The 25,829-nt window shown below is 41.6% G+C and overlaps 1 protein-coding gene across 2 annotated transcripts in view; it reads left to right on the plus strand.

Annotated features, from left to right (window-relative positions):
- Positions 1–93: 93 nt before the first annotated feature.
- The window catches only part of xpc (xeroderma pigmentosum, complementation group C), a 46,711-nt gene continuing 20,975 nt past the window's right edge, over positions 94–25,829 (plus strand). The window contains exons 1-6 of one of the 2 annotated variants that reach the window (XM_034171749.1): positions 94–321; positions 14,254–14,337; positions 14,410–14,490; positions 14,600–14,696; positions 25,459–25,543; positions 25,643–25,800. In XM_034171749.1, the coding sequence (XP_034027640.1) occupies positions 288–321; positions 14,254–14,337; positions 14,410–14,490; positions 14,600–14,696; positions 25,459–25,543; positions 25,643–25,800 (539 nt within the window). In that variant the 5' untranslated portion in view covers positions 94–287. Of the gene's footprint in view, positions 322–14,253; positions 14,491–14,599; positions 14,697–25,458; positions 25,544–25,642; positions 25,801–25,829 lie in introns of both variants that reach the window. The other variant, XM_034171748.1, reaches the window with a different exon arrangement.

Here is a 25,829-nt window from a genome sequence, read left to right on the forward strand (position 1 = left end):
TGTACGTTCCCGCCATGTGCAAATTAGATGTGATTACGTCATCGCGTCATCTAGTGACGTTTCAGACGGCCAATTGTGGCTTTTGTTGAGCTTGTTTTTGGGAACACTGAATGAAGCGTTAGATAACTGTTATAAAACACACAAAGGAGAATGTTGGATAACTTTCTGCAAGCAACAACACGCAGAGCGCGTCCGCTTTGATCACCAGTAAGAATTTAAAGTGAGTAGATTATCACTGACACGGACATTTGATGAGGAAAAAGAGTTAAAAGAAGCTGAAAAGGAAGATGAAGAGGAGCCGATCAGGAATCAAAGATAAAGGTAGGAAACCTATCTGTTTTTTTTTTTTATCAACAAATCTGACTCACCGATTCAAAATCATACAAAACTGAGTGCATGTATTTGGTGTCATCTGTCACTGATTTATAAGCAGCTAACGAAGTTTTGGTTCATATAATGTCAAAGGGACGACAGTGGGGAAAAAAAACTGTTGTAAAGTTTGTTTTCTGCATTTGTATATTTGCATCAGCATCTGTATGTTTGATAAATAAAAATGAAATCATGAATGTGTGCTAGCGGTTAGCCTGTTGTGCTAACTCGTTCACGAGTGAATTTGGATTAAAGACCAAAACAAGAAGTGAACGATATGATATCCGACTTTTCTCTGTCAATGAATCGTTTTTCCCTCACATATTATTTAAACATTCTTTGCTGTCGTGAAGGCTGTATAACGCTAGCTATTTACTAGCACGCTCTGCTCCCTTTTGTTTTTAATTCCAACTTTATTGGAACAATAAACACAGAACATAAAAAAAAACAAAGTACAGTTGTGCATAGATAAGTAACTACAAAATCACGCCAGGGGGCTAAGTACTTTAGAAAGGAAAAAAAAAGTTTTGTAAAGCTTACAGGTTTGAACAGTGCTTTTTTTGTACAATCTCAAATTGAAGACATATATTGTTTGAAAAACACTTTTTTTTTTTTTGTCACCAGCGGATGATTGACAGATAGGGAAATTTCAGGGAAATTGAGGTTCCAGCAGCATTATATAGCAGCACACAGGGTAAGAAGCACACAGAGTATCAAAAGTGAAAGTAAAATAAGAAAAACAATTTGAAAATATATATATACAATATAAATACCAGAATAACTGATCAATACTGGTTTACTGGCTACTACTGTTCATCTCCTTCCTGTCCTCTGTCTTCCTGTTAATCCTCCTCCTGAGTGAGGAGTTGTACAGTCTGATGGCCTGAGGGACAAAGGAGTTTTTCACTCTGTTGGTCCTGCAATTGGGAAGGAGCAGTCGGTGGCTGAAGAGGCTCCTCTGGTTGCTGATGACGGTGTGGCCAGTGGCTATCTTTACGTAGCTGTATTCGTATAGTGAACCTCATTTGGTACATAGCGTCTCTGTCAATGGTCAATATTGGTTGTGTGATCATGGGGGATGTACTTGCACATGTACTTCCTATTGATATGTAGATTCATAAAGTACCTTAACCACCACCATTAATTGTAATCCTAACCATAACTCCTAATCATAACAAGGCTGTGCTATGTATGAATGTTATTAATACGGCTAAGTATGAATAGCTACTTCCATTATTGATCCACAAGGGAACTTGCACTGTGGCAATAGTAACAAGAGCAATCAGAGATTTCTGACATCCACCAGTCCTGTTCTGGATCACCTCCAAAATGCAGTGGAGTCTTGCATTCTCTGATATCTCTCTGTGGTGCAAATTTGGTGAGGATCCTTGAAGTAGTTTTGACATAATCCTTCAAAGCCTATGTAAAGTGAAATCTTGGTCCAGAATCCAGACTTGGATCCATAACACCTCCAAAATTCAGTGGAGTCTTCCATGCCCTAATATCTATATGTGGTGCAAAGTTGGTGAGAATCCTTGAAGTAGTCTTGATGTAATCCTTCAAAGCCTATATAAAGGGAAATCTTGTTCCAGAATCTAGATCCGGTTCCGGATCAACTCCAAAATTCATTGGAGTCTTCCATGTCCTAATATCTATCTGTGGCGCAAATTTGGTGAGGATCCTTGGAGTAGTTTTGACGTAATCCTTCAAAGCCTATATGAAGGAAAATCTTGATCCCGAATCTGGATCAAGATGAGCCACTGTCACTTAAAGTGACCACTCCCCCAATTTTCTATATATATAAAAGGCAATCTATGTTTGTGGCATGGTTTGTGTTCGGCACGAACTGCCACAATAATTAAGCAATCAACACCAAGCTTGGTATGGTGACTGGGGGCACCAAGGGAGAGGTCACTGGGGCCCTTAGGTTGAAAGCACACGTGCGCAAACACACATAATACACACACACACACACACGGTCAACCTTATATCTATGCACAGCCACAGTAATTAAGCAATCGATACCATACTTGGTATGGTGACTGAGGGCACCAAAGGGGAGGTCACTGGGGCCCTTGGGTTGAAATTGGACATGCGCAAACACACATACACAGACACACACAGCCTTATATATCAGATCACGACCCTCTCACTGGAGCCCTTTTTTTCACAGTTCACACGGTACTCAGGTCAGGTAGCAGCATCGCACTTTACTTATGGGAGTTAAGGTGTGCATTTTTTATTTATTTATTTATTTTTACTTAAAATGTACCTGCTGTGTACAGCATGCAGACTGTCAATATTTGTTAGGTCGCAAATCCCCAAGTGTTCAACGGATGAAATGTAATAGAGCTGGGGAAAGATCTGCAGAGCCACTAAGAACATTATACGAGGTCTGTCCATAAAGTATAGGTCCTTTTTATTTTTTTCAAAAACTATATGGATTTCATTCATATGTTTTTACGTCAGACATGCTTGAACCCTTGTGCGCATGCGTGAGTTTTTCCACGCCTGTCGGTGACGTCATTCGCCTGTGAGCACTCCTTGTGGGAGGAGTCGTCCAGCCCCTCGTCGGAATTCCTTTGTCTGAGAAGTTGCTGAGAGACTGGCGCTTTGTTTGATCAAAATTTTTTCTAAACCTGTGAGACACATCGAAGTGGACACGGTTTGAAAACTTAAGCTGGTTTTCAGTGAAAATTTTAACAGCTGATGAGAGATTTTGAGGTGATACTGTCGATTTAAGGACTTCCCACGGTGCGAGACGTCGCTCAGCGCTCTCAGGCGGCGTCATCAGCCTGTTTCAAGCTGAAAACCTCCACATTTCAGGCTCTATTGATCCAGGACGTCGTGGGAGAACAGAGAAGTTTCAGAAGAAGTCGGTTTCAGCATTTTATCCGGATATTCCACTGTTAAAGGAGAGTTTTTTAATGAAAGACGTGCGGGCGGATTGCAGCGTCGGCTCGCAGCCGCCGCGATGCTCTGCCACAGGAAAAACACCTCTGTTGCAAGCCTTAAGGACAAGTTGGAACATGTCCAGCTGTTAAACAATTTCTCATATACTCACTCCACTGAAAGCCATCAAAAGCTGCCTGGATTTTACAAATGGTTATCAACACGGAGGTGTTTTTCCTGTGCCGCCGCACCGCGCCGGCTGCGTCCCGACACACGGACCCGTCCGCACGTCTTTCATTAAAAAAATCTCCTTTAACAGTGGAATGTCCGGATAAAATGCTGAAACCGACTTCTTCTGAAACGTCTCTGTTCTCTCACGACGTCCTGGATCAATAGAGCCTGAAATGTGGAGGTTTTCAGCTTGAAACAGGCTGATGACGCTGCCTGAGAGCGCTGAGCGACGTCTCGCACCGTGGGAAGTCCTTAAAGCGACAGTATCACCTCAAAATCTCTCATCAGCCGTTAAAATTTTCACTGAAAACCAACTTAATTTTTCGAACCATGTCCACTTCGATGTGTCTCACAGGTTTAGAAAAAAATTTGATCAAACAAAGCGCCAGTCTCTCAGCAACTTCTCAGACAAAGGAATTCCGACGAGGGGCTGGACGACTCCTCCCACAAGGAGTGCTCACAGGCGAATGATGTCACTGACAGGCGTGTAAAAACTCACGCATGCGCACGAGGGTTCAAGCATGACTGACGTAAAAACATATGAATCAAATCAATCAATCAATCAATCAATTTTTTTATATAGCGCCAAATCACAACAAACAGTTGCCCCAAGGCGCTTTATATTGTAAGGCAAGGCCATACAATAATTATGTAAAACCCCAACGGTCAAAACGACCCCCTGTGAGCAAGCACTTGGCTACAGTGGGTAGGAAAAACTCCCTTTTAACAGGAAGAAACCTCCAGCAGAACCAGGCTCAGGGAGGGGCAGTCTTCTGCTGGGACTGGTTGGGGCTGAGGGAGAGAACCAGGAAAAAGACATGCTGTAGAGGGGAGCAGAGATCAATCACTAATGATTAAATGCAGAGTGGTGCATACAGAGCAAAAAGAGAAAGAAACAGTGCATCATGGGAACCCCCCAGCAGTCTACGTCTATAGCAGCATAACTAAGGGATGGTTCAGGGTCACCTGATCCAGCCCTAACTATAAGCTTTAGCAAAAAGGAAAGTTTTAAGCCTAATCTTAAAAGTAGAGAGGGTGTCTGTCTCCCTGATCTGAATTGGGAGCTGGTTCCACAGGAGAGGAGCCTGAAAGCTGAAGGCTCTGCCTCCCATTCTACTCTTACAAACCCTAGGAACTACAAGTAAGCCTGCAGTCTGAGAGCGAAGCGCTCTATTGGGGTGATATGGTACTATGAGGTCCCTAAGATAAGATGGGACCTGATTATTCAAAACCTTATAAGTAAGAAGAAGAATTTTAAATTCTATTCTAGAATTAACAGGAAGCCAATGAAGAGAGGCCAATATGGGTGAGATATGCTCTCTCCTTCTAGTCCCTGTCAGTACTCTAGCTGCAGTTAGTTTTTCTTACTTAGTTTTTCAGCATCACTCTGAGACAAGACCTTTCTGATTTTAGAGATACTGCGTAAATGCAAAAAAGCAGTCCTACATATTTGTTTAATATGCGCTTTGAATGACATATCCTGATCAAAAATGACTCCAAGATTTCTCACAGTATTACTAGAGGTCAGGGTAATGCCATCCAGAGTAAGGATCTGGTTAGACACCATGTTTCTAAGATTTGTGGGGCCAAGTACAATAACTTCAGTTTTATCTGAGTTTAAAAGCAGGAAATTAGAGGTCATCCATGTCTTTATGTCTGTAAGACAATCCTGCAGTTTAGCTAATTGGTGTGTGTCCTCTGGCTTCATGGATAGATAAAGCTGGGTATCATCTGCGTAACAATGAAAATTTAAGCAATACCGTCTAATAATACTGCCTAAGGGAAGCATATATAAAGTGAATAAAATTGGTCCTAGCACAGAACCTTGTGGAACTCCATAATTAACTTTAGTCTGTGAAGAAGATTCCCCATTTACATGAACAAATTGTAATCTATTAGACAAATATGATTCAAACCACCGCAGCGCAGTGCCTTTAATACCTATGGCATGCTCTAATCTCTGTAATAAAATTTTATGGTCAACAGTATCAAAAGCAGCACTGAGGTCTAACAGAACAAGCACAGAGATGAGTCCACTGTCCGAGGCCATAAGAAGATCATTTGTAACCTTCACTAATGCTGTTTCTGTACTATGATGAATTCTAAAACCTGACTGAAACTCTTCAAATAGACCATTCCTCTGCAGATGATCAGTTAGCTGTTTTACAACTACCCTTTCAAGAATTTTTGAGAGAAAAGGAAGGTTGGAGATTGGCCTATAATTAGCTAAGATAGCTGGGTCAAGTGATGGCTTTTTAAGTAATGGTTTAATTACTGTCACCTTAAAAGCCTGTGGTACATAGCCAACTAACAAAGATAGATTGATCATATTTAAGATCGAAGCATTAAATAATGGTAGGGCTTCCTTGAGCAGCCTGGTAGGAATGGGGTCTAATAAACATGTTGATGGTTTGGATGAAGTAACTAATGAAAATAACTCAGACAGAACAATCGGAGAGAAAGAGTCTAACCAAATACCGGCATCACTGAAAGCAGCCAAAGATAACGATACGTCTTTGGGATGGTTATGAGTAATTTTTTCTCTAATAGTTAAAATTTTGTTAGCAAAGAAAGTCATGAAGTCATTACTAGTTAAAGTTAATGGAATACTCAGCTCAATAGAGCGCTGACTCTTTGTCAGCCTGGCTACAGTGCTGAAAAGAAACCTGGGGTTGTTCTTATTTTCTTCAATTAGTGATGAGTAGAAAGATGTCCTAGCTTTACGGAGGGCTTTTTTATAGAGCAACAGACTCTTTTTCCAGGCTAAGTGAGGATCTTCTAAATTAGTGAGACGCCATTTCCTCTCCAACTTACGGGTTATCTGCTTTAAGCTACGAGTTTGTGAGTTATACCACGGAGTCAGGCACTTCTGATTTAAAGCTCTCTTTTTTAGAGGAGCTACAGCATCCAAAGTTGTCTTCAATGAGGATGTAAAACTATTGACGAGATACTCTATCTCACTTACAGAGTTTAGGTAGCTACTCTGCACTGTGTTGGTATATGGTATTAGAGAACATAAAGAAGGAATCATATCCTTAAACCTAGTTACAGCGCTTTCTGAAAGACTTCTAGTGTAATGAAACTTATTCCCCACTGCTGGGTAGTCCATCAGAGTAAATGTAAATGTTATTAAGAAATAATCAGACAGAAGGGAGTTTTCAGGGAATACTGTTAAGTCTTCTATTTCCATACCATAAGTCAGAACAAGATCTAAGATATGATTAAAGTGGTGGGTGGACTCATTTACTTTTTGAGCAAAGCCAATCGAGTCTAATAATAGATTAAATGCAGTGTTGAGGCTGTCATTCTCAGCATCTGTGTGGATGTTAAAATCGCCCACTATAATTATCTTATCTGAGCTAAGCACTAAGTCAGACAAAAGGTCTGAAAATTCACAGAGAAACTCACAGTAACGACCAGGTGGACGATAGATAATAACAAATAAAACTGGTTTTTGGGACTTCCAATTTGGATGGACAAGACTAAGAGTCAAGCTTTCAAATGAATTAAAGCTCTGTCTGGGTTTTTGATTAATTAATAAGCTGGAATGGAAGATTGCTGCTAATCCTCCGCCTCGGCCCGTGCTACTAGCATTCTGACAGTTAGTGTGACTCGGGGGTGTTGACTCATTTAAACTAACATATTCATCCTGCTGTAACCAGGTTTCTGTAAGGCAGAATCAATCAATATGTTGATCAATTATTATATCATTTACCAACAGGGACTTAGAAGAGAGAGACCTAATGTTTAATAGACCACATTTAAATGTTTTAGTCTGTGGTGCAGTTGAAGGTGCTATATTATTTTTTCTTTTTGAATTTTTATGCTTAAATAGATTTTTGCTGGTTATTGGTGGTCTGGGAGCAGGCACCGTCTCTACAGGGATGGGGTAATGAGGGGATGGCAGGGGGAGAGAAGCTGCAGAGAGGTGTGTAAGACTACAACTCTGCTTCCTGGTCCCAACCCTGGATAGTCACGGTTTGGAGGATTTAAGAAAATTGGCCAGATTTCTAGAAATGAGAGCTGCTCCATCCAAAGTGGAATGGATGCCGTCTCTCCTAACAAGACCAGGTTTTCCCCAGAAGCTTTGCCAATTATCTATGAAGCCCACCTCATTTTTTGGACACCACTCAGACAGCCAGCAATTCAAGGAGAACATGCGGCTAAACATGTCACTCCCGGTCTGACTGGGGAGGGGCCCAGAGAAAACTACAGAGTCCGACATTGTTTTTGCAAAGTTACACACCGATTTAATGTTAATTTTAGTGACCTCCGATTGGCGTAACCGGGTGTCATTACTGCCGACGTGAATTACAATCTTACCCAATTTACACTTAGCCTTAGCCAGCAGTTTCAAATTTCCTTCGGTGTCGCCTGCTCTGGCCCCAGGAAGACAATTGACTATGGTTGCTGGTGTCGCTAACTTCACATTTCGCAAAACAGAGTCGCCAATAACCAGAGTTTGATCCTCGGCGGGTGTGTCGTCGAGTGGGGAAAAACGGTTAGAGATGTGAACGGGTTGGTGGTGTACACGGGGCTTCTGTTTAGAACTACACTTCCTCCTCACAGTCACCCAGTCGGCCTGCTTTCCCGGCTGCTCGGGATCTGCCAGGGGGTAACTAACGGCGGCTAAGCTACCTTGGTCCGCACCGACTACAGGGGCCTGGCTAGCTGTAGAATTTTCCACGGTGCGGAGCCGAGTCTCCAATTCGCCCAGCCTGGCCTCCAAAGCTACGAATAAGCTACACTTATTACAAGTACCGTTACTGCTAAAGGAGGCCGAGGAATAACTAAACATTTCACACGCAGAGCAGAAAAGTGCGGGAGAGACAGGAGAAGCCGCCATGCTAAACCGGCTAAGAGCTAGTAGCTACGCTAAGCTAGTGGATTCCTAAAAACACGCAAAGTGAATAATGTGTAAATAATTTAGAGGTGATTCAGCAGAAGGAGTGCTTTAGTTAAGACACGTAAAGATTACACTGGGAAACAAATCGTAATCTAGATAACTAGATCAATCTAACTGCGCAGATTAAACAGCTAACAGATACAGAAAAACACTGCTGTGCTCCGGAACAGGAGGTGATACAATACCGCAGTGAGATATTGTATGTATGTGGCACAGTTTGTGTTTGCTGTGCACAGCCACAGTAATTAACCAATCGGCACCAAACTGGCTATGGTGACTGGGGGCACCAAGAGGGAGGTCACTGGGTCCCTTTGGTTGAAAGCATACGTGTGGGAACACACACACACACACACACACACACACACACACACACACACACACACACACACACACACACACACACACACACACACACACACACACACACACACACACACACACACACACACGTAGTCAGCCTTATACTGTATACCTGCTCACTGGAGCCCTCATTTTTGCAGTTCATGTGGTACTCAATTCAGGTAGCAAGCATCACACTTTATTTACTACGTAGTAGCGGCTGGCTAGGGTACACTTTAATTACAATCCAAATGGGCCAGTGCGCACCGCGTGCTAGTTAATATAATAATGATGCTATGATAATGTGCCTGCTGTGTACGGCTGCCAGAGCATTGCAGTGATATGACATGCTGTCACCTTTTATCATCATTTACTTGAGTCTCATGAATGTCACAAATTGCTCTATGAAAATTAATGATGACAACATAAACACAATGCAGTGCAACTTACTACACCTGAACTAAAGTGACATGAAATATACAGTGACATAGCTAAAATTAATCTCTATTACCCATGTGTAGAACGGATAACTCAGCTAGTTATACATCATTTTATGGGTTAAAACATCTTAAACTATTATTTACTGGTAATTTACAATTATTATAATACTGCTTGTTTAATACCACAATGTAAAGACTGTGGTAACCTGTACAAGAGCCAGGTTAGACTGGAGTTACCATCTAGAATCCCCAAATAAAGAGAGACATGCATTCAGTCAAAAAGGTACAAAGAAGATTGACCACGATGATAACCAGTCTCAAGCACCTGAGCCAAACAGAAACTGCCGAGCGTGACTTATAGAAGGTGCAGTGGAGACATGATGAACACCTGGAATTCTTGTCAGGAGGTTTTCAACATACTCGCACACAAATGTGGTCCAGAAAGATGCAGAGAAAACCAGAGTTAAAGGACTCACCAGCAAACAAAGGTGACCATTGCTCCACGCACAAAGATTCATTCAATCACTTGTCAGACCGGGTAACTATGAAGCTGAGTCCAAATAGACCCAACCACAGAGAGCTTTGAGTTTGCGAGATCTTGCCTGCAGAAACAAAAGTCTGTATGTAATCACTCAAAAGGATAAATTCTATCATCTTCTTTTGACTTTGATGCTCTTGGCTCTTGGGTCACTTGACTTTGCGACCACTGAGGCTCCTGTCGAGATGGGTGTGTCTAATTAGCTGATTTGTGTTTTTTAAGTGTGTCACTAAGGGCCCCTTCACACATAGTGCGAAGTTTGGTCGAAGTGCGCATGAAGCAGGAATCGTGTGCAAAACGTGTAAAATCGTCCCTGCCTCGAACGCCTCATGCACCTTTTGCTACATCTGTTTTTGCACACCAGCGGCTGAAAGACAATGTGTGCGCTGTGAGAGCCCATTCGATTCCTCTCGCAGTAGGTGCCGGCCAAATTCCAGGTGACACACGCGAACATCTAACACTGCTTGCATGGCACTTAAAAAATGTGCGGCCATTCACAGCATGAACACAACAACAGTCTGCAGACAATCATTGTCGTGCTGGCAGTGAAATTTGTCAAAGTGCCACATGAGTGTGGCTTTGGTGATCTGTGGATCTGAACATCCCAGTTCAACAACAGGTACTGTGTTGGGACAGACATGAACTAACAACTGCCCACTGTGACGCGTGTGTCTGCATGTTGCCCTTACATGGACATAAATAAAAACATATATTGCTGTGGTGACGGTGACATTGACAGGCTACCCCCCAGGTTGAAACGGACTGTCAGATCACAACACACAACGGGCGATCTGACTGTCACGTGACCCATGTGAGCTCTGTTCCATATGACACGGTGCCTGTGCTGCGGTGGGCCATCCACAAGACACGCGTGACAGGCTGGACATGCGCGCGGGGCGACTGGACACACCTGACCAGTAGATGTGGACATGATCAGAGCACACTGCTTCTCATTTATGTCAGTTTGTATGTATGTCTGTGACCATGGATCATCACCAGAGGAACAGTCAGATCATATTTGTATTGCTCACTTGATAAAATGCAGTGTTTTTATATGGTGTGTGATTTATTTATTTTTTAAGAGGAAAAAATAAATAGAGAGGACGCCATTTCCTCTTATTTATTAAGAGGAAATGGCGTCTCACTAATTTAGAAGATCTTCACTTAGCCTGGAAAAAGAGTCTGTTGCTCTATAAAAAAGCCCTCCGTAAAGCTAGGACATCTTACTACTCATCACTAATTGAAGAAAATAAGAACAACCCCAGGTTTCTTTTCAGCACTGTAGCCAGGCTGACAAAGAGTCAGCGCTCTATTGAGCCGTGTATTCCTTTAACTTTAACTAGTAATGACTTCATGACTTTCTTTGCTAATAAAATTTTAACTATTAGAGAAAAAATTACTCATAACCATCCCAAAGACGTATCGTTATCTTTGGCTGCTTTCAGTGATGCCGGTATTTGGTTAGACTCTTTCTCTCAGATTGTTCTGTCTGAGTTATTTTCATTAGTTACTTCATCCAAACCATCAACATGTCTATTAGACCCCATTCCTACCAGGCTGCTCAAGGAAGCCTTACCATTATTTAATGCTTCGATCTTAAATATGATCAATCTGTCTTTATTAGTTGGCTATGTACCACAGGCTTTTAAGGTGGCAGTAATTAAACCATTACTTAAAAAGCCATCACTTGACCCAGCTATCTTAGCTAATTATAGACCAATCTCCAACCTTCCTTTTCTCTCAAAAATTCTTGAAAGGGTAGTTGTAAAACAGCTAACTGATCATCTGCAGAGGAATGGTCTATTTGAAGAGTTTCAGTCAGGTTTTAAAATTCATCATAGTACAGAAACAGCATTAGTGAAGGTTACAAATGATCTTCTTATGGCCTCAGACAGTGGACTCATCTCTGTGCTTGTTCTGTTAGACCTCAGTGCTGCTTTTGATACTGTTGACCATACAATTTTATTACAGAGATTAGAGCATGCCATAGGTATTAAAGGCACTGCGCTGCGGTGGTTTGAATCATATTTATATAATAGATTACAATTTGTTCATGTAAATGGGGAATCTTCTTCACAGACTAAGGTTAATTATGGAGTTCCACAAGGTTCTGTGCTAGGACCAATTTTATTCACTTTATACATGCTTCCCTTAGGCAGTATTATTAGACGGCATTGCTTAAATTTTCATTGTTACGCAGATGATACCCAGCTTTATCTATCCATGAAACCAGAGGACACACACCAATTAGCTAAACTGCAGGATTGTCTTACAGACATAAAGACATGGATGACCTCTAATTTCCTGCTTTTAAACTCAGATAAAACTGAAGTTATTGTACTTGGCCCCACAAATCTTAGAAACATGGTGTCTAACCAGATCCTTACTCTGGATGGCATTACCCTGACCTCTAGTAATACTGTGAGAAATCTTGGAGTCATTTTTGATCAGGATATGTCATTCAAAGCGCATACTAAACAAATACGTAGGACTGCTTTTTTACATTTGCGCAGTATCTCTAAAATTAGAAAGGTCTTGTCTCAGTGTGTTGCTGAAAAACTAATTCATGCATTTATTTCCTCTAGGCTGGACTATTGTAATTCATTATTATCGGGTTGTCCTAAAAGTTCCCTGAAAAGCCTTCAGTTAATTCAAAATGCTGCAGCTAGAGTACAACTGGGACTAGAAGGAGAGAGCATATCAATCAATCAATTTTTTTATATAGCGCCAAATCACAACAAACAGTTGCCCCAAGGCGCTTTATATTGTAAGGCAAGGCCATACAATAATTATGTAAAACCCCAACGGTCAAAACGACCCCCTGTGAGCAAGCACTTGGCTACAGTGGGAAGGAAAAACTCCCTTTTAACAGGAAGAAACCTCCAGCAGAACCAGGCTCAGGGAGGGGCAGTCTTCTGCTGGGACTGGTTGGGGCTGAGGGAGAGAACCAGGAAAAAGACATGCTGTGGAGGGGAGCAGAGATCGATCACTAATGATTAAATGCAGAGTGGTGCATACAGAGCAAAAAGAGAAAGAAACAGTGCATCATGGGAACCCCCCAGCAGTCTACGTCTATAGCAGCATAACTAAGGGATGGTTCAGGGTCACCTGATCCAGCCCTAACTATAAGCTTTAGCAAAAAGGAAAGTTTTAAGCCTAATCTTAAAAGTAGAGAGGGTGTCTGTCTCCCTGATCTGAATTGGGAGCTGGTTCCACAGGAGAGGAGCCTGAAAGCTGAAGGCTCTGCCTCCCATTCTACTCTTACAAACCCTAGGAACTACAAGTAAGCCTGCAGTCTGAGAGCGAAGCGCTCTATTGGGGTGATATGGTACTACGAGGTCCCTAAGATAAGATGGGACCTGATTATTCAAAACCTTATAAGTAAAAAGAAGAATTTTAAATTCTATTCTAGAATTAACAGGAAGCCAATGAAGAGAGGCATATCTCACCCATATTGGCCTCTCTTCATTGGCTTCCTGTTAATTCTAGAATAGAATTTAAAATTCTTCTTTTTACTTATAAGGTTTTGAATAATCAGGTCCCATCTTATCTTGGGGACCTCGTAGTACCATATCACCCCAATAGAGCGCTTCGCTCTCAGACTGCAGGCTTACTTGTAGTTCCTAGGGTTTGTAAGAGTAGAATGGGAGGCAGTGCCTTCAGCTTTCAGGCTCCTCTCCTGTGGAACCAGCTCCCAATTCAGATCAGGGAGACAGACACCCTCTCTACTTTTAAGATTAGGCTTAAAACTTTACTTTTTGCTAAAGCTTATAGTTAGGGCTGGATCAGGTGACCCTGAACCATCCCTTAGTTATGCTGCTATAGACTTAGACTGCCAAGTCGCCAAGTGCTTGCTCACAGGGGGTCGTTTTGACCGTTGGGGTTTTTATGTAATTATTGTGTGGCCTTGCCTTACAATATAAGGCGCCTTGGGGCAACTGTTTGTTGTGATTTGGCGATATATAAATAAAATTGATTGATTGATTGATTGATTAATACTTCCATGTCCTTCCTGATATGAGGCAGGTTCCCTCAACTTTCAGAGGACAGCTTCGTAGCTCAGTGGTAAAGTTTCTGACTGGCAATCGGAGCTTTTGAAAGGTTCGAGTCCTGTGGGTGGTATTTTTTTTGTTATTGTTGTTTTTTTTTTTGTTTGTTTGTTTTTTTGGTGTTTTGTTTTCCACATAAGCAGCGCGATGTGGTCCCACAGGTACCAGCTGGTTTTTATTTATTCCACGTAAGCGGCACAATGTGGTGCACCTCGCTCTGTGTTCCTCCTCGAAAGACACCGTCACATGCATGAATTCTCGCACCGGGATCGTGCACGCCTGCCCGTCGACGCGATATATCCTGGTGCGCTAATTCCAAATGTTTCGCATTGTTTCGCCGTAATCGACCAAACTTCGCACTATGTGTGAAGGGGCCCTAACATTCAGATTATGGACACTTTTATAGCAGCTTTTACAAAAACGTCAGGTTACTGTCAGCGTCTGAACTCAGCTGGTCACACAAATGTCTTCTGTTTTTCTTTCTGACAGAGGAAGAGGAGGAACTTCAGAGGAAAGTAAAATATAAGCCACACTCTTCCACCAAGCGAGCATCACAAACCACCATCCAAACCAGTAAGTACTTCCAGTCACCAGTAAAGGAAGAGGATTCTCGGAGAGGTGATGACTTCAATGTGGTTTCCATAGCAACGTGTGTAGAAAAAATGAATCCCAAGAAACAAGAGGAGGAGGAGAGTGAGGAAGATGATGACTGGGAGGAAGTGGAAGGTAAATGAAGGTTAAATAGGAATTTATGGGATTTTGTGTTGTTATTCTTTTAACAGAAAAGCCTGATATTCTGAACTACAAGTCATAACAGTGTGTGTCCATGTTCCAGAACTGGCTGAGCCTCTGGATCCATCCAAGCCACCTGAACCTGTCCTGCCCTCTCAGCCAGTAGAAATAGAGATCGAGGGTCCACAAGTCAGGAAAAGGTCAGTACGTGTGTCTGCGTTCAGTACCGATATGAAAGTACATGTTTGGCGGAGGATATGTTTTAGATCTCTGTAAGGGTCAGAACATGGTCACGAGTCTGCTTTGATTTGTGCATTGGCCTAGGTTGACCCTGGTTGCACCAGGTTGACTTGGGTCTTCCTGGGTTGACCCAGGTTGACTCAAGTATTGTGTGATTATTTGTTCTTCAACGTGCTGCCGCTGTTGTGGAAGTTTCTCTCTGTAGATTAACATCATGTCAGGTTTGAAATATGTTTGTTGGCTGTGGTTTGCCTCTAAATTAACCTGTGATGTTGCATAGTGCTGGTAGCTAAGTGGCTAAAGAGCTGGCTTGGGTTTGAATCCTGCTCATGCTACCTGTCTGTGTCCTTGGACAAGACACTTAATCTACATTGTCCGAGTCCACCCAGCTGTTAGTGGGTACGGGCCTCGGCAGGAGAAGTAACCTGTGTTGGACTGGTGTCCCGTCCATGGGGAGTCTTAGACTCTTAGCCGCTTGACACTACAGAATCTGGAGATAAACACCAGCACCAATGGGCCTCTGGACTTCTTCTTTGCAGTTGCTTTCACAACATGGCTTGCCAGAGATGTGAATTGAGAACTTGTTCCACAGTTTTCCAAGTCATTGGAATCATGTGCCTCAGACATGATCAATTCCTCTTATCAGTGCCGACATGTTTTTCTGTCAGTTCCATGAAAAACTCACACGTCACAACATCAGACGTGATCTCATGACGTCAAACTCTGCATGCAGGTCGACCTTTTTCAACATCAAAAGTTAGTTAGAAATCAATAAAGAATTGGACCAATAAGCAGAATCGATAATGGAATTGATGAAGATAAAATCATATTGATTCCCAGCCTCTATTTGTTAATTTTCTATACCCGGGATAGGAAGACGCTCTATCGCAGGGCCACAGACAAACACACTCACGCACACCTATGGTCAATTTAAAGTTTCCAATTCAGCAAACCTGTACGTCTTTGGAAGTGGGAGGAACCCAGAGAACCTGGAAGAAACAGGCATGAACATGCAACAGTGCTAACCACTAATCCACTGTGCCACCCAAAAACAGAGCTTTTGCCCAGAAAATCAAATTCAGTTGTTAAAATATACGAGGTCTGTCCATAAAGTATAGGTCCTTTTTATTTTTTCAAAAACTATATGGATTTCATTCATATGTTTTTACGTCAGACATGCTTGAACCCTCGTGCGCATGCGTGAGTTTTTACACGCCTGTCGGTGACGTCATTCGTCTGTGAGCACTCCTTGTGGGAGGAGTCGTCCAGCCCCTCGTCGGAATTCCTTTGTCTGAGAAGTTGCTGAGAGACTGGCGCTTTGTTTGATCAAAATTTTTTCTAAACCTGTGAGACACATCGAAGTGGACATGGTTCGAAAAATTAAGCTGGTTTTCGGTAAAAATTTTAACAGCTGATGAGAGATTTTGAGGTGATACTGTCGCTTTAAGGACTTCCCACGGTGCGAGACGTCGCGCAGCGCTCTCAGGCGCCGTCGTCAGCCTGTTTCAAGCTTAAAACCTCCATATTTCAGGCTCTATTGATCCAGGACGTCGTGAGAGAACAGAAGTTTCAGAAGAAGTCGGTTTCAGCATTTTATCCGGATATTCCACTGTTAAAGGAGATTTTTTTAATGAAAGACGTGCGGACGGGTCCGCGCGTCGGGACGCAGCCGACGCGGTGCGGCGGCACAGGAAAAACACCTCCGTGTTGATAACCATTTGTAAAATCCAGGCGGCTTTTGATGGCTTTCAGTGGAGTGAGTATATGAGAAATTGTTTAACAGCTGGACATGTTCCAACTTGTCCTTAAGGCTTCCAACAGAGGTGTTTTTCCTGTGGCGGAGCGTCGTGGCGGCTGCGAGCCGACGCTGCAATCCGCCCACACGTCTTTCATTAAAAAAATCTCTAACAGTGGAATATCCAGATAAAATGCTGAAAAAGAGAAAAAGAGACGTGGTTGAGAGAGAGAGACATCATTTCTCTTCATACCATACAGACTTGACGGTTATTTTACTGGAGTCTTGCACAGGTATGAAGGGTCAAAGTGACCCTTCATACAAATCAAATCAATTTTATTTATATAGCGCCAAATCACAACAAACAGTTGCCCCAAGGCGCTTTATATTGTAAGGCAAGGCCATACAATAATTACGGAAAAACCCCAACGGTCAAAACGACCCCCTGTGAGCAAGCACTTGGTGACAGTGGGAAGGAAAAACTCCCTTTTAACAGTAAGAAACCTCCAGCAGAACCAGGCTCAGGGAGGGGCAGTCTTCTGCTGGGACTGGTTGGGGCTGAGGGAGAGAACCAGGAAAAAGACATGCTGTAGAGGGGAGCAGAGATCAATCACTAATGATTAAATGCAGAGTGGTGCATACAGAGCAAAAAGAGAAAGAAACAGTGCATCATGGGAACCCCCCAGCAGTCTAAGTCTATAGCAGCATAACTAAGGGATGGTTAGAGAGGGTGTCTGTCTCCCTGATCCGAATTGGGAGCTGGTTCCAGAGGAGAGGAGCCTGAAAGCTGAAGGCTCTGCCTCCCATTCTACTCTTACAAACCCTAGGAACTACAAGTAAGCCTGCAGTCCGAGAGCGAAGCGCTCTATTGGGGTGATAAGGTACTATGAGGTCCCTAAGATAAGATGGGACCTGATTATTCAAAACCTTATAAGTAAGAAGAAGAATTTTAAATTCTATTCTAGAATTAACAGGAAGCCAATGAAGAGAGGCCAATATGGGTGAGATATGCTCTCTCCTTCTAGTCCCTGTCAGTACTCTAGCTGCAGCATTTTGAATTAACTGAAGGCTTTTCAGGGAACTTTTAGGACAACCTGATAATAATGAATTACAATAGTCCAGCCTAGAGGAAATAAATGCATGAATTAGTTTTTCAGCATCACTCTGAGACAAGACCTTTCTAATTTTAGAGATATTGCGCAAATGCAAAAAAGCAGTCCTACATATTTGTTTAATATGCGCATTGAATGACATATCCTGATCAAAAATGACTCCAAGATTTCTCACAGTATTACTGGAGGTCAGGGTAATGCCATCCAGAGTAAGGATCTGGTTAGACACCATGTTTTTAAGATTTGTGGGGCCAAGTACAATAACTTCAGTTTCATCTGAGTTTAAAAGCAGGAAATTAGAGGTCATCCATGTCTTTATGTCTGTAAGACAATCCTGCAGTTTAGCTAATTGGTGTGTGTCCTCTGGCTTCATGGATAGATAAAGCTGGGTATCATCTACGTAACAATGAAAATTTAAGCAATGGTGTCTAATAATACTGCCTAAGGGAAGCATGTATAAAGTGAATAAAATTGGTCCTAGCACAGAACCTTGTGGAACTCCATAATTAACCTTAGTCCGTGAAGAAGACTCCCCATTTACATGAACAAATTGAAATCTATTAGATAAATATGATTCAAACCACTGCAGTGCAGTGCCTTTAATACATCATTTGTAACCTTCACTAATGCTGTTTCTGTACTATGATGAATTCTGAAACCTGACTGAAACTCTTCAAATAGACCATTCCTCTGCAGATGATCAGTTAGCTGTTTTACAACTACCCTTTAAAGAATTTTTGAGAGAAAAGGAAGGTTGGAGATTGGCCTATAATTAGCTAAAATTATATATGGTATGGAAATAGAAGACTTAACAGTATTCCCTGAAAACTCCCTTTTGTCTGATCATTTTTTAATAACATTTACCCTGATGGACTACCCTGCAGTGGGGAATAAGTTTCATTACACTAGAAGTCTTTCAGAAAGCGCTGTAACTAGGTTTAAGGATATGATTCCTTCTTTATGTTCTCTAATGTCATATACCAACACAGAGCAGAGTAGCTACCTAAACTCTGTAAGGGAGTTAGAGTATCTTGTCAATAGTTTTACATCCTCATTGAAGACAACTTTGGATGCTGTAGCTCCTCTGAAAAAGAGAGCTTTAAATCAGAAGTGTCTGACTCCGTGGTATAACTCACAAACTCGTAGCTTAAAGCAGATAACCCGTAAGTTGGAGAGGAAATGGCGTCTCACTAATTTAGAAGATCTTCACTTAGCCTGGAAAAAGAGTTTGTTGCTCTATAAGAAAGCCCTTCGTGAAGCTAGGACATCTTTCTACTCATCACTAATTGAAGAAAATAAGAACAACCCCAGGTTTCTTTTCAGCACTGTAGCCAGGCTGACAAAGAGTCAGAGCTCTATTGAGCTGAGTATTCCATTAACTTTAACTAGTAATGACTTCATGACTTTCTTTGCTAACAAAATTTTGACTATTAGAGAAAAAATTACTCATAACCATCCCAAAGATGTATCGTTATCTTTGGCTGCTTTCAGTGATGCCGGTATTTGGTTAGACTCTTTCTCTCCGATTGTTCTGTCTGAGTTATTTTCATTAGTTACTTCATCCAAACCATCAACATGCTTATTAGACCCCATTCCTGCCAGGCTGCTCAAGGAAGTCCTACCATTATTTAATGCTTCAATCTTAAATATGATCAATCTATCTTTGTTAGTTGGTTATGTACCACAGGCCTTTAAGGTGGCAGTAATTAAACCATTACTTAAAAAGCCATCACTTGACCCAGCTATCTTAGCTAATTATAGGCCAATCTCCAACCTTCCTTTTCTCTCAAAGATTCTTGAGAGGGTAGTTGTAAAACAGCTAACTGATCACCTGCAGAGGAATGGTCTATTTGAAGAGTTTCAGTCAGGTTTTAGAATTCATCATAGTACAGAAACAGCATTAGTGAAGGTTACAAATGATCTTCTTATGGCTTCGGACAGTGGACTTATCTCTGTGCTTGTTCTGTTGGACCTCAGTGCTGCTTTTGATACTGTTGACCATAAAATTTTATTACAGAGATTAGAGCATGTCATAGGTATTAAAGGCATTGCGCTGTGGTGGTTTGAATCATATTTGTCTAATAGATTACAGTTTGTTCATGTAAATGGGGAATCTTCTTCACAGACTAAAGTTAATTATGGAGTTCCACAAGGTTCTGTGCTAGGACCAATTTTATTCACTTTATACATGCTTCCCTTGGGCAGTATTATTAGACGGTATTGCTTAAATTTTCATTGTTACGCAGATGATACCCAGCTTTATCTATCCATGAAGCCAGAGGATACACATCAATTAGCTAAACTGCAGGATTGTCTTACAGACATAAAGACATGGATGACCTCTAATTTCCTGCTTTTAAACTCAGATAAAACTGAAGTTATTGTACTTGGCCCCACAAATCTTAGAAGCATGGTGTCTAACCAGATCGTTACTCTGGATGTCATTTCCCTGATCTCTAGTAATACTGTGAGAAATCTTGGAGTCATTTTTGATCAGGATATGTCATTCAAAGCGCATATTAATCAAATATGTAGGACTGCCTTTTTGCATTTACGCAATATCTCTAAAATCAGAAAGGTCTTGTCTCACAGTGATGCTGAAAAACTAATTCATGCATTTATTTCCTCTAGGCTGGACTATTGTAATTCATTATTATCAGGTTGTCCTAAAAGTTCCCTAAAAAGCCTTCAGTTGGTTCAGAATGCTGCAGCTAGAGTACTGACGGGGACTAGCAGGAGAGAGCATATCTCACCCGTGTTGGCCTCCCTTCATTGGCTTCCTGTTAATGCTAGAATAGAATTTAAAATTCTTCTTCTTACTTATAAGGTTTTGAATAATCAGGTCCCATCTTATCTTAGGGACCTCGTAGTACCATATTACCCCATTAGAGCGCTTAGCTCTCAGACTGCGGGCTTACTTGTAGTTCCTAGGGTTTGTAAGAGTAGAATGGGAGGCAGAGCCTTCAGCTTTCAGGCTCCTCTCCTGTGGAACCAGCTCCCAATTCAGATCAGGGAGACAGATACCCTCTCTACTTTTAAGATTAGGCTTAAAACTTTCCTTTTCGCTAAGGCTTATAGTTAGGGCTGGATCGGGTGACCCTGGACCATCCCTTGGTTATGTTGCTTTAGACGTAGACTGTGGGGGGGTTCCCATGATGCACTGTTTCTTTCTCTTTTTGCTCCGTATGCATCACTCTGCATTTAATCATTAGTGATCGATCTCTTTTTCCTGGTTCTTTCCCTCAGCCCCAACCAGTCTCAGCAGAAGACTGCCCCTCCCTGAGCCTGGTTCTGCTGGAGGTTTCTTCCTGTTAAGGGGGAGTTTTTCCTTCCCACTGTGGCCAAGTGCTTGCTCATAGGGGGTCGTTTTGACCGTTGGGGTTTTTCATAATTATTGTATGGCCTTGCCTTGCAATGTGGAGCGCCTTGGGGCAACTGTTTGTTGTGATTTGGCGCTATATAAGAAAAAAGTTGATTGATTGATTGATAAAATAGCTGGGTCAAGTGATGGCTATTTAAGTAATGGTTTAATTACTGCCACCTTAAAAGCCTGTGGTACATAGCCACCTAATAAAGATAGATTGATCATATTTAAGATCGAAGCATTAATTAATGGTAGGGCTTCCTTGAGCAGCCTGGTAGGAATGGGGTCTAATAGACATGTTGATGGTTTGGAGGAAGTAACTAATGAAAATAACTCAGACAGAACAATCGGAGAGAAAGAGTCTAACCAAATACCGGCATCACTGAAAGCAGCCAAAGAGAACGGTATGTCTTTGGGATGGTTATGAGTAATTTTTTCTCTAATAGTTAAAATTTTATTAGCAAAGAAAGTCATGAAGTCATTACTAGTTAAAGTTAAAGGAATACTCGGCTCAATAGAGCTCTGACTCTTTGTCAGCCTGGCTACAGTGCTGAAAAGAAACCTGGGGTTGTTCTTATTTTCTTCAATTAGTGATGAGTAGTAAGATGTCCTAGCTTTACGGAGGGCTTTTTTATAGAGCAACAGACTCTTTTTCCAGGCTAAGAGAAGATCTTCTAAATTAGTGAGACGCCATTTCCTCTCCAACTTACGGGTTATCTGCTTTAAGCTGCGAGTTTGTGAGTTATACCACGGAGTCAGGCACTTCTGATTTAAGACTCTCTTTTTCAGAGGAACTACAGCATCCAAAGTTGTCCTCAATGAGGATATAAAACTATTGACGAGATAATCTATCTCACTCACAGAGGTTAGGTAGCTACTCTGCCCTGTGTTGGTATATGGCATTGGAGAACATAAAGAAGGAATCATATCCTTAAACCTAGTTACAGCGCTTTCTGAAAGACTTCTACTGTAATGAAACTTATTCCCCACTGCTGGGTAGTCCATTAAAGTAAATGTAAATGTTATTAAGAAATGATCAGACAGAAGGGGTTTTCAGGGAATACTGTTAAGTCTTCAATTTCCATACCATAAGTCAAAACAAGATCTAAAGTATGGTTAAAGTGGTGGGTGGACTCATTTACATTTTGAGCAAAGCCAATCGAGTCTAACAATAGATTAAATGCCGTGTTGAGGCTGTCATTCTCAACATCTGTGTGGATGTTAAAATCGCCCACTATAATTATCTTATCTGAGCTAAGCACTAAGTCAGACAAAAGGTCTGAAAATTCACAGAGAAACTCACAGTAACGACCAGGTGGACGATAGATAACAACAAATAAAACTGGTTTTTGGGACTTCCCATTTGGATGGACAAGACTAAGAGTCAAGCTTTCAAATGAATTAAAGCTCTGTCTGGGTTTTTGATTAATTAATAAGCTGGAGTGGAAGATTGCTGCTAATCCTCCGCCTCGGCCCATGCTACGAGCGTTCTGGCAGTTAGTGTGACTCGGGGGTGTTGACTCATTTAAACTAACATATTCATCCTGCTGTAACCAGGTTTCTGTAAGGCAGAATAAATCAATATGTTGATCAATTATTATATCATTTACTAACAGGGACTTAGAAGAGAGAGATCTAATGTTTAATAGACCACATTTAACTGTTTTAGTCTGTGGTGCAGTTGAAGGTGCTAAATTATTTTTTCTTTTTGAATTTTTATGCTTAAATAGATTTTTGCTAGTTATTGGTGGTCTGGGAGCAGGCACCGTCTCTGTAGGGATGGGGTAATGAGGGGATGGCAGGGGGAGAGAAGCTGCAGAGAGGTGTGTAAGACTACAACTCTGCTTCCTGGTCCCAACCCTGGTTAGTCACAGTTTGGAGGATTTAAGAAAATTGGCCAGATTTCTAGAAATGAGAGCTGCTCCATCCAAAGTGGGATGGATGCTGTCTCTCCTAACAAGACCAGGTTTTCCCCAGAAGCTTTGCCATTTATCTATACTCAACAAAAATATAAACGCAACACTTTTGGTTTTGCTCCCATTTTGTATGAGATGAACTCAAAGATCTAAAACTTTTTCCACATACACAATATCACCATTTCCCTCAAATATTGTTCACAAACCAGTCTAAATCTGTGATAGTGAGCACTTCTCCTTTGCTGAGATAATCCATCCCACCTCACAGGTGTGCCATATCAAGATGCTGATTAGACACCATGATTAGTGCACAGGTGTGCCTTAGACTGCCCACAATAAAAGGCCACTCTGAAAGGTGCAGTTTTGTTTTATTGGGGGGGATACCAGTCAGTATCTGGTGTGACCACCATTTGCCTTATGCAGTGCAACACATCTCCTTCGCATCATCCGTGAAGAGAACACCTCTCCAACGTGCCAAACGCCAGCGAATGTGAGCATTTGCCCACTCAGGTCGGTTACAACGACGAACTGGAGTCAGGTCGAGACCCCGATGAGGACGACGAGCATGCAGATGAGCTTCCCTGAGACGGTTTCTGACAGTTTGTGAAGAAATTCTTTGGTTATGCAAACCGAATGTTCCAGCAGCTGTCCGAGTGGCTGGTCTCAGACGATCTTGGAGGTGAACATGCTGGATGTGGAGGTCCTGGGCTGGTGTGGTTACACATGGTCTGCGGTTGTGAGGCTGGTTGGATGTACTGCCAAATTCTCTGAAACGCCTTTGGAGACGGCTTATGGTAGAGAAATGAACATTCAATACACAAGCAACAGCTCTGGTTGACATTCCTGCTGTCAGCATGCCAATTGCACGCTCCCTCAAATCTTGCGACATCTGTGGCATTGTGCTGTGTGATAAAACTGCACCTTTCAGAGTGGCCTTTTATTGTGGGCAGTCTGAGGCACACCTGTGCACTAATCATGGCTTCTAATCAGCATCTTGATATGGCACACCTGTGAGGTGGGATGGATTATCTCAGCAAAGGAGAAGTGCTCACTATCACAGATTTAGACTGGTTTGTGAACAATATTTGAGGGAAATGGTGATATTGTGTATGTGGAAAAAGTTTACTAACCCTAAAATATTGCAGCACAAGAGCACATTGATATTTAATTATTTATTTATTTTGCTATGGTTGTTGAAAATTGGGATGTATTTCAGTGTCTGTGGGCAGGACATATGCCCAATGGTGGTAGATATCAAAATTTATTTCAGTTATATAATCACATAAATCTAATCGAAACATCCATGTTTTTTATTGACATATAAGTTGTAGCTGTAAAATCTCTCCAGCGTATTTTGAACCTGAGGCAGTTATTGCTGCTGTTTATTTATGACATTTAACATTCACATGCTCATTAATATTTCTTCAACTCCTTTTTTATTTATGCAAATTTATTCTCAGAAATATACAATAAATTTGAACAAAGTCATTAACGCATAGATGTAATGATAGGCTTCTTCATGAAATGTTACTGTCTTTTGACGTGACATGTTTCAAAATTATTACCATCTGTCAACAACATAGTGAGATGAATCTCATGAACCTCCATATATTCCTAGAGGGACCATCCAGGTCAATCAGATTTGCAAACATTTACTTTCAGAAATACTCATTGGAGTTACATTATGATGAAATGTTGTGAAAATGTTTTATCACAAACTTACGAAGGACTCCGCTTACTGGGTTACATCTGAAATAATATTTTTAGGATGCCATCTTTTGTCAATATTAAATAATATCTCTTGAAAATTCAGTTATCTGAAAAAGATGCAACATTTTTCACCTGCAATAAAACCTTTTCACAAATTGTGCTTGTCAGGAGAAATTCTGTCCTTGTCCAAACTTGGTCAGGAGAAATTCTGTCCTTGTCCAAACTTTGCTATTTACAAACTCAAGAACCATAAACTATCAACATTTTTATCTATGACACTGGAAGGAGAAAGCTCTGTTTGCCTAAAATTCATAAATTTATAAATGCCTTTTTTTGAAGAAGAAGAAGAAGAATTTTGAGTTTCAAGTAGGAAATGTACCATAAGACTTTAAATGTTCATATCGACCACTAGATGGCAACAGAAGTGGCAAGGTCTGTTTATTATTTGATAAGCTAACATTTAGTGACAGCCAAAAATCAGCTTACATTTGTGTCCCTAAATTGTGTCCCATTTGTGTAAAATTTCATAAAATGGATTCAACAAAAGACACCGAAGCACACTTTTCAGGTATGGTAAGTAACTGTGAGGTTGACCAAAAACATACAGTAGTCTTTATACATTAGTCAAAAATTTCGGAGTCCATAAATCGGCCGTGAGTAAAGCCAAAATATGAGTTACGCATATACAAGTTAATGGGGTTCATCTGTTTATTAGTGGAGTGAAAGCTGGCACACGTTTTTATAACTTTGTACAGCTGACTGGAGAGACGTGACTGTTTCCCAGTGAAGTCATTGTCGGGGGCTTACAGCTCTCCCTTTAATCACATGTATGTGAGTGAGTGCACATGTTGCAGAAGTGTCAATTTATCTCTGGTGATTGACCAGGAAGAAGATGATGGTGGCATTTGAAGCACATCTGAAGCGGATGATGAACCGTTACAAGAAAAACCTGCTCGTTGACACACACAAGGTGAGGATCTTTGCTCCGTGTCCTTAGTGCGATTCAAAGTCGGTGGCCTCATTCAGAGTGGATTTGTGTGACTCCTCACCTCTAATTGGTCACTTATAGGTTCACCTGATGTGCCTGATAGCCAGCGAGATGTTTCGCAACCGTATGTGCAGTGAACCGGACCTGCTTGCCATTACGCTGTCTTTGCTCCCTGCCCACTTTGGCATGGTCGCCAAGCAACGGATTGACCAAAACTACCTCTCTGGGCTGCTCAAATGGTGCGTTTATGGCGTGTGAAGTGTGTAGC

This window comes from Thalassophryne amazonica, chromosome 6 (assembly GCF_902500255.1).
Source record: "Thalassophryne amazonica chromosome 6, fThaAma1.1, whole genome shotgun sequence".
Classification (NCBI taxonomy): domain Eukaryota; kingdom Metazoa; phylum Chordata; class Actinopteri; order Batrachoidiformes; family Batrachoididae; genus Thalassophryne; species Thalassophryne amazonica.